This window comes from Sapajus apella, unplaced genomic scaffold (assembly GCF_009761245.1).
Source record: "Sapajus apella isolate SASKATOON/1434 unplaced genomic scaffold, GSC_monkey_1.0 scaffold48, whole genome shotgun sequence".
In the NCBI taxonomy this organism is placed as follows: Eukaryota; Metazoa; Chordata; class Mammalia; order Primates; family Cebidae; genus Sapajus; species Sapajus apella.
The window spans coordinates 16,635,742-16,645,496 of NW_022436988.1; the positions used below are offsets into that span (position 1 = coordinate 16,635,742).

The 9,755-nt window shown below is 38.6% G+C and overlaps 1 protein-coding gene and 1 long non-coding RNA gene across 11 annotated transcripts in view; one reads left to right on the forward strand and one right to left on the reverse strand.

Moving 5' to 3' along the window:
• Positions 1-9,755, reverse strand: part of HELZ (helicase with zinc finger) — a 184,086-nt gene that overhangs the window by 137,590 nt on the left and 36,741 nt on the right. For all 10 annotated transcript variants that reach the window (XR_004257816.1, XM_032241947.1, XM_032241945.1 and 7 more), the window contains 2 exons: positions 6,339-6,463; positions 3,634-3,690 (listed from right to left, as the gene is read on the reverse strand). Coding sequence is in view for 8 of the 10 variants with exons in the window: in XM_032241945.1 (XP_032097836.1) it covers positions 3,634-3,690; positions 6,339-6,463 (182 nt within the window). In the remaining 2 variants the exon portion in view is untranslated. The remainder of the gene's footprint in view (positions 1-3,633; positions 3,691-6,338; positions 6,464-9,755) is intronic.
• Positions 4,282-9,755, forward strand: part of LOC116525781 — a 15,475-nt gene continuing 10,001 nt past the window's right edge. The window contains exon 1 of the long non-coding RNA XR_004257817.1: positions 4,282-4,292. This is a non-coding gene — a long non-coding RNA (uncharacterized LOC116525781). The remainder of the gene's footprint in view (positions 4,293-9,755) is intronic.

Consider the following 9,755-nt stretch of genomic DNA (forward strand, 5'->3'; position numbering starts at 1 on the left):
CTTTTTTTTTTTTTTTGAGATGGAGTTTCACTCTTGTTGCCCAGGCTGGGGTGCAATGGCATGATCTCCACTCACCACACAACCTCTGCCTCCCAGGTTCAAGTGATTCTCCTGTTTCAGCCTCCCAAACTGCTGGGATTACAGGCACGCGCCACCACACCCAGCCCAAGTATTCTCCAAATCTTGTCTAAGCAGGTCTAGAACGTCTCTTATCTCTGTCTCTCCTCCCACTACCACTGGCCCAGATAAAGCCCTCATTACCGCTTGTCTCATTTATCCCTGAACCAGCTGACAGCTTGCCAATCTTGCCCTGTATCAAATCACCTCTGGGTTTTTACTTAGTAATATGGTTTGGCTGTGTCCCCACCCAAATCTCATCTTGAAGTGTAGCTCCCATAATTCCCTTCTGTTGTGAGAGGGGCACAGTGGGAGATAACTGAATCATGGGAGTGGTTCCCCCATATCGTTCTCGTGATAGTGAATAAGTCTCATAATATCTAATGGTTTTGTAAGGGGAAACCCCTTTCACTTGGCTCTCATTCTTCTCGTCTGCCGTCATGTCAGATGTGCCTTTCACCTTTCGCTATGATTGTGAGGCCTCCCCAGCCACATGGAACTGTGAGTCCATTACCTCTTTCTTTTATAAATTACTCAGTCTCAGGTATGTCTTTATTAGCAGCGTGAAAACAGACTAATACACTTAGCTATCCCTAGCCTTTAAACTCAGTTCTCATACTTTTGCCCCCCTGATTAACCTGCAGAGTTTTTCCCTTTCCCTGCCTGTATTTTGTGATAGCACTTACTGATCGCAGGCTGCCCTGTGTGCACATTAGCTATGTGCATCTCTGACTGACCTGCCAGATTGTTTTTCACAGACATCTCTGCTTTCCACAGCCTTGAATAGCACAGGTGCTCAGTAAATGTTAAACTGGATCAGAAGAAGGAAACAGTATCCCAAGATGAAATTTGGAATATCTTGTACCATAGAAAGAATGTCATGAATGCTAACTGGGTATAAATGAAACAATACTATCACTATAATTTATATGTGGTTGATTAAATTGTACTTTTTAGGTTGGGCTTGAACTAAACACTGTAATACTGTTTCCACAGGAAAATGCCTTCTGATTATCAGTCAAGCGCTTACTAAGGAGTTTTTAAAGGCAACCCATTATTTTTTGTAAAATGAAGGGCTGCATAAAAGAATACACAGACTAACAAATAAATCAGGAGGAATTATTCATATTATAAGCATTCTAGGCTGCTGGAAAAAAAAGAAACCATTAAAAGATCTTTTTAAATTCTCCAAGCAAGGTCTAGTGTGCCATTGTCACAAACTAGCCCTTAAAAATGATTTTATTTACATAACATATATAAATAGATAAGCTAAAAATTCACTGCAAGTATGAAAATGTTAAAGTATCTCCTTTTTAAAACCTATCAAAATAAATTTACCAAATGTGCAAGAAAAATCATGGGAATAAAGATGTTTAGTAAACATTATTAAAATGTTATGGCCATAAAGTTAAGTCTAAAACACTGATAACTGTTAGAGAAAACACCCCGCGGTGCATTTCAACAGTCAGCGCCTGCGAGGATCAGTAAGGACCCGCGTGGGCCTGTGCTGACACTGCAGCTCTCAGTCTCGGGGGGGATGTGGGGAGCAGCACATGCTCAGCGGAGAGCTGGTAAAGTAAGGCACTCAGCCTGGCTAAGTATTTAGGTGTCCTGGCTTTTAGGTTCCAAAAGTGTTGTGTCTGTTTTTTAAACACTCTTTATGTGCTCACACTCCAAAACTAAAAGGCTACAGTTTATCATCAATCTTTACTGACATCTTCAGGAAAAACAGCCAAAGACTACATTGCTAGAACTGTAAATTCAGCATCTAATCTATTAATCAGATATGTTCAATTTTACTAAAGAATATTCACTAAAGAATACTTGTTTTTGTTTTTATAAATCAGCCATTAGTTCCAGGTCTTTATTCTCATCCATTAGCATTTACAAGTTAAATACCAGCTAAGCCCAATCTTTAAATAACAAATTGTTGTTATTTTTAAATGTCATGTGCAATAATAAATAAGGGTAGTATTATTTGCTAGCTTTTCCTAAATGGTTATCTTTTAATAGTATCAGTTCACTAACCAAAAAGACTACTACTCTAGTTAGATAGAGAAAAAATTACAAAAACTTAAGTCACTTCTTCCAAAAGTATAGTCACAAAAAGAGTCAAGTGATATTTGTGGCCTTACATGCAACAGGATGTAGATCTGGAATGAAAAAGGAAATCCACAGGAGGTCAAGTATGACACCAGGGTCTCTGCAATCCCCTCTGTCTGTCTGAAATGCCCTCCACCTCTCTCCATGAGACAAGCACTTTCTTGACTCTCAGCTCTTCACTGTCTCAGTCCCTGGCCACTGAATCCAGTGATTTTTCCAGCAAAAGAGTTTATTCTTTTCCCTCATACCACCTACCTCTCTGTGAATTATACCTACAGTTGTTTAATTCATTTATTTGTTGCCTATCTCCTTCCTAAAACTTTAACTTCCAAGAGGACAAGAACCATGTTCAGTGCTGTACCCCAGCAATGAGCATAGTACCTAGCACATAGGAAGTGCTCAATTCTTGAGTAAATAAGCCAATTAATCACTTTATGTGGGCTTCCACTTATGACAAAAGCTGATGAAATGGCTATTTTTTTAAATAGGACATCTAAAAATAAAAATACTTTTATATGCCTATACGAAGAAAAGAAACTTGAGACTTACAAAGCTAGGGGCCTTTTACATGCCACTGTTGTCCCTGGCCTTCCATGTGTCCTCCCAGTCCTTCACTGGAGCACTTTTTTGTTCACTATTTACCCTGATACACATTATTTCCATCTCCTAAACCATTCCTTAAAGACAGTCCTTAAGGCACAGACTTCTGTCAGTTGCTTTAAAAAATACAAAAGGAAGGCCTGGCATGTTGGCTCATGCCTGTAATTGCAGCGCTTTGAGAGGCAGAGGCAGACAGATCACTTGAGCCCAGGAGACCAGCCTGGGCAATATGGCAAAACTCCACCTCTACCAAAAATTAAAAATAAAAAAATTAGCCAGGTGGTGGAGTGCACCTGTAGTTCCAGGTACTCAAGAGGCTGAGGTGGGAGGATCACCTGAGCTGAGGGAGGTCAAGGCTGCAGTGAGCCAGGATCACGCCACTGCACTCCAACCTAGGAAACAGAGTGAGACCCCATCTTAAATAAATAAATAAGTAAGGCTTGAGGGGTATCTCATTTTTAATGATGGCATTTCATTTTCTAGTAGCCAGAAGTAGTTAAAAATTAAAATTCCCCAATCATCTTCCCATTTGTTGTCCAGAAATAGCTAATAAAACATCAGTTCTGTTCACTAGGCAGAGAACAGAAGCCTGGCACACAGAGGAGCTGTGTGAAGAAGCAGTGTTCCAAAGACAAGACTTTGGGTTACAGGGGGTTACAAGAGAAGGCCCCACATGGAAGGCCCCACTACGCCACCTTCACAGCCTTGCCTTCTTGGCTGATGCCACAATGGTTTTCCAAATTTTAATATATAATGCTTACGAGCCAGATTGAGTCAAAACTCTACCAAACAGATCCACTGAAATGGTCTTACCTCTGTTTCTGACAGAAGTGTTTTTAGTCTTGTCAAATCCTTTGTTACCATCCCATTCTGAAAGGGTGAATAAAAAAGAGAAAAACAATTTGCATATTAGTTCTTTACTATGGCAACTTAGCTCAATTCCTCTGTTGTTTCTGAAGTTTATTTTTTTAAAAAATGTTATCTTGGTGTGGGGCCCTCGCCCGGGTGTGCCCCAAATAAACTAAGGAACGCCCCGGTGAAAAAAAAAAAAAAAAAAAAAAAAGTTATCTTATCCCTCATCACTACTACCATTAACCATAATAACAAAGCAACACATCTATGAGGAAAGTTAAAAAGGTTAAACCCAAAAAACTATGCAGAGTGCCTTTCCTGGTAAGTAAAACCACTGTATTCACCTTACTTTAATTAAAATTAAGTCAAGAAAATTTTAACAACAGTACCACTGTAAAGCAGGATAGCATAATGAAAAGGAAAATAACCTATAACTGTTTTTAACCTTTTCCCTAATAAGCTTATATGTACAAAATGGTGAATTCAGCCATGATTCAGAAAGATTCATGTAAGCTGTTCACATCACTTTAAAAATGTCTCTTTAATACAACTATTGAAGGAAAATACTTTTCTGAAATCTCAATTTCATTTGAGATTTAAAAGCAAATTACTTTTTACTAGTTTGAGATTTAAAAGCAAGTTACTTTTTACTAAAACAGGTAAAACTGTAATAAGCTTATACAGAAAAGCCCTTTAATGATAAAATCATCTTAATAACAAAGAGATATATTCCTTTATCATCTATTTAGAACTATATAGCTATATAATTCCTCTATGCTACTACATTTTAGCTTTTAAGTTCATTTCTGAAGCTGGTGAAATCAAAAGATACTGCTCAACTTAAACATAATTAAACAATTCACTGCACAACAATTCCTTAGAAAATATCCCAAGATAGGCCAATACATTACACTCAACAATATACCAAGTACTTTCCTAACTTCTTGGTTTTTTTTTTTTTTGAGACAGAGTTTCCCTCTTGTTGCCCAGGCTGGAGTGAAATGGCGTGACCTCGGCTCACTACAACTCTGCCTCCCAGGTTCAAGCGATACTCCTGCCTCAGCCTCCTCAAAAGTTGGGATTACAAGCATTTGCCACCGTGCCCGGCTAATTTTGTATTTTTAGTAGAGACGCTGTTCTCCATGTTGGTCAGGCTGGTCTCGAACTTCCAACCTCTGGTGTTCCACCCCCCTCAGCCTCCCAAAGTGCTGGGATTACAGACATGAGATACTGTGCCAGCCTCCTACCTTCTTTTTTCAAACCAAATTATTTATTTAATATTTGCAGTAAAAACACAAATCTGCCCCATAATTGTATCATCTATATCAATTCAGAAGAATAGGTAAAATATACGGAATTCACACAGCATAGCAAAGTTTTTTATTGTGATTCTTGAAAATTATCAACATTGTTTTTCATTATGATTCTTGAAAGGCCGGGCGCGGTGGCTCAAGCCTGTAATCCCAGCACTTTGGGAGGCCGAGGCAGGTGGATCACGAGGTCAAGAGATCGAAACCATCCTGGTCAACATGGTGAAACCCCGTCTCTACTAAAAATACAAAAAATTAGCTGGGCATGGTGGCGCGTGCCTGTAGTCCCAGCTGCTCGGGAGGCTAAGGCAGGAGAATTGCCTGAACCCGGGAGGCGGAGGTTGCGGTGAGCCGAGATCACGCCATTGCACTCCAGCCTGGGTAACAAGAGCGAAACTCCGTCTCAAAAAATAAATAAATAAATAAATAAATAAAAATAAAAATAAAAATTTAAAAAAAAAAAAAAAAAAGAAAATTATCAACAGGTTTCATAAGTTACCAATTGGTTTAAAAAAAAAAAAAAGATTATATATCTTTTGTTCCACTTTCTATAGATTATCAATTCCAAAGTTTCAAAAAGTAGCCTTTCAACTATCTCAACAAAAAAAGCCAAAAAATTAAATAGAGTGCTGAGCACCGTGGCACATGCCTGGCCTGTTGTCCTAGCTATTGAGGAGGTTTAAACAAGGTCACTTGAGCAGAAGAGTTCAAAGCTGTAGTGCACTATGATCACCCCATGATTAGCCACCGCACTCCAGCCTCAACAACACAGCAAGATCCTGTCACTTAAAAAAAAATCAAAGCTGGCCAGGTGCAGTGGCTCACATCTGTAATCCCAGCACTTTAGGAGGCTGAGGTGGGTGGATCACTCGAGGTCGGGAATCTGAGATCAGCCTGACCAACACCGAGAAACCCCATCTCTACTACAAATACAAAATTAGCAGAGCGTGGTGGTGCATGCCTGTAATCCCAGCACTTTGGAAGGCCAAGAAGAGAGGATCACTTGAGCCCAGGAGTTCAAGACCAGCCTGGGCAACATGGTAAGACCTTGCTTCTACAAAAAAATCACAAATTAGCAGGGATGGTGGTGCACATCTATAGTCCCAGCTACTCAGGAGGCTGAGGCAAGAGGATTGCTGGAGCCCAGGAGGTTAAGGCTGCAGTGAGCCGTGATCACACCACTTCACTCAGCCTAGGCAACAGATTGAGACCTTGTCTCAAGATCCTCATGAATTTTGCTTTCTGATAGGAAGAACTAAGAGAAAAAAAAAAATACACTTTTTTCCCCACAATATACCTCAGAAATCAAATAAAAATTTGTTTTCAGGCATTCAAAATTAGAGTTTATCAACATACCAGGGACTCTCCTGTCAGTGACTTGGCAAGAATGGTGGATACAGGTTGGAGCTTCCCTTTCAGCTGCATGCAGCAAAGCACTGCCCGGAAGGCATCGTCTCCCTTAGCCAGTCCTTCTCCCAGCACTGCCATGAAAGAATAGCCATCATTAACCACATGGCATTTAATACACATTTTTCTTGATTATAATATTAACACACTATCACATGTATGGCATTTTATATCCTAAAAAAGTAACGTCAAATACTAGAGGGAAGCAGTGGTGTTTCTGTACTGTCCAAAACAGGCACACAAGGACAAGAAGAAAACCTGTGGCCATGAACATACCGAACTTACAACCAGTTGAGATCAAAATCACAAGGAGAATCAATCCTAAAGCTCTTGAGGGGAAAATACTGTTCAAGCTATGAATTCTGGGTGAATGAGGGTTTTTAAATTACAGACTTAGCTGAATAAAGTTCTCATGTTTTTTACAGTTGCATAAAACCAGGTGCCATTAAAATGAATAAGAATAGAAACTGCAAATCTCAACTAGATATTCCTAAGCAATTAAGAATTAGTCTTTATCAAATCCGACAAGATTCACTAAGAATCCAATTGTCTAGTGGCCACAGAAAATACTACCCAAATTTGTTTGCAATGGTTTGCAGATTTAACCTAATACAATCATGAGGATCATATTTCTAACAAAACAGAATATATTCATTTTTATGCCATGTCATTTGAGATGATTTCTCATAGCAACTGCTAATGGTTCAACTAGTGGAGCAATCTGTATCCTTCTCTGCATTGCTAAGTCCAAGATTCTATTATTAGTTTGTACATACTTTAGCTTCCTTTGCAAGAAAATAATTTGCTGAAAGAAAATATTTTAGAAATTATTTTAATTATTTCCAAGGAAATGTTTTAAATACAGTATAACATACCATCTATTTAAAGTCCACTGGATCTGTTAATATTTTTGTTGTTATGAATATATCTTCTCATATTGATTTTTTATTACACAAACATTATAAAACTAATAACATTCTACATAAAAGTTCATCATAATCTCACCACTCAGTTTTCATTTATTCATTTTCTCCAATTCTGATCAATATTCACGTAATTTTTACATGACTGTAACTGATGCCAACTTGTTTGTATTGTTTTTTGCCCTCAGCATGTTCAGTATTTTCCATGTGATCAGAGTGCTAATATTTATCATTTTGTTGGCTATATAATGTTCTATCAAGTAGGTACATCAATTTAACACTTCCTTTGCAAGATAATAATTCCAATTATTAACTATTAAAAATAACACTGTAATAAAAACATTTTACATATATCCTTTATTGAATCAGATTACTAAATTGAAGTTGCAGTCTTTCTGTATTTAACAGGGTTTTATTCAATTATTTTTAGTTTGGGCAAACCTGTTGTTTCAATTCATCCATATTACAGATCACACATCTTCTCAACAGTCACTAGATAGTTCCAATTAAGTTAAATACTCCAATAAGGCATCATTAAGAATGTCTGGAGTGTCTTATAGAGTTCCAAGGTAAGTATTCATCTCCCTCAGATCTTACTATTCCTAAAACTATTCAAATCTGATGTTGGGCAAGTTACTTTATCTGACCCTCAGTGTGGCCATCTGTAAAAAAGAAACGTATAAATTTGCCATTAAAGATTAAATGAGATAATACAAGTAAAACGCTCTTTCCAGGCATGGTGGTTGACACCTGTAATCCCAGCATTTTGGGAAGCTGAGGCAGGCAGATCACCTGAGATCAGGAGTTCAGACCAGCCTGGCCAACATGGTAAAACCCCATCTCTACTGAAAATACAAAAATTAGCAGGCATGGTGGCAAGCACATGTCATCCCAGCTACTCAAGAGGCTGAGGCAGGAGAATTGCTTGAACCCAGGAGGCAGAGGTTGCAGAGAGCCGAGATCATGCCATTGCACTCCAGCCTGGGCAGACAACAGCAAAACTCTGTCAAAAAAAAAAAAAAAAAAAAAAATTATTCTGAAGAAAAATGACACTCCTACTAAGGTATGGATTAGCTGGACTGCTAAGCCTGTTTCCTCCCCTATAAAATGGAGGTGACAGTAGCTACTTCATAAGGTTGTGGTAAAGATTAATTATGCTAATTATAAAAGTATCTAGCAGTCTCCTGTATGAGTTCCCTACATATTACCTTCCCCTTCTAAAAATTTTACAGCAGTACTGAGCACTGCTGAGGAAATATCCTAGTTCATTTTTAGTAACTAGGATATTAAGAAACTAGTTGTCAAGAGCTGAAAAATGTTTGGGGGAATGAAAAAGTCTATTTCAACCTCATACGACGATGTCATACTTAAAGAGTATTAAATCACATAATATTTTAAAAACACATTTCATAGATCTTTGGTTTTGTACGAGGTGTTTGCTGAATTTCATTTTGCAAAGTTTCTTCCATTACATTGCTGTATCTTAATATTTGTCACATTTATGTTCCCCTTTTTTCTGTCTCTTTTTCAGACAAGAAGCAGTACTGATATACTTTCTTCCTGTTTCTCTAGCGGGTCGATTTATGCATGGGAGGATCCCATATGAAAAACTATGGCATACAAATAGTCAATAATTATAGATAAAAACCTCTCCTGCTACTGTATCATGTAACAAAATTAAACTGCAATGCTGCCAATCTAGTTCCTTATTATCTTTATTACCCTGAAAAAACTTGGGAAAAATAAAATGTATGGCCTATTGTATTATTAAACTTGTCTCAGCTATAATAATTGACCTTGCCAAAAGAGATGTCATTAACAATCTAATCTTGAACAATTATAAAAAAGTTACAGCTCCTTCCCATCAACTATGTGTGAGATTCTACTGTGAGCACATAACTGTTCTCAAACTGAGTTGTTCCTCTCCGTTCACTAGGATGTACAAAGGAGGACTTCTGTCGGCTTGCTGTATATCTGCATCCAAGTCTCTACCCCCTTTCATTCATAACTTTTTGTGATATTTTCTAACACTGGAAATATGTCTTACTTAGAATGTTTTGCACTAGAAACTGAGTAATCTTAAAGGAGTAATATTCCATTCAACTGTTTCAGCAAAATCTGTCTTTGTTGGGGTTCGACAGCCTCTGGCTATCACAAGACAAGGATTAACAATTAAGATGCAGGCCGGGCGCGGTGGCTCACGCCTGTAATCCCAGCACTTTGGGAGGCCGAGGCGGGTGGATCACGAGGTCAAGAGATCGAGACCATCCTGGTCAACACGGTGAAACCCCGTCTCTACTAAAAAAATACAAAAAATTAGCTGGGCATGGTGGCGCGTGCCTGTAATCCCAGCTACTCAGGAGGCTGAGGCAGGAGAATTGCCTGAACCCAGGAGGCGGAGGTTGCGGTGAGCCGAGATCGCGCCATTGCACTCCAGCCTGGG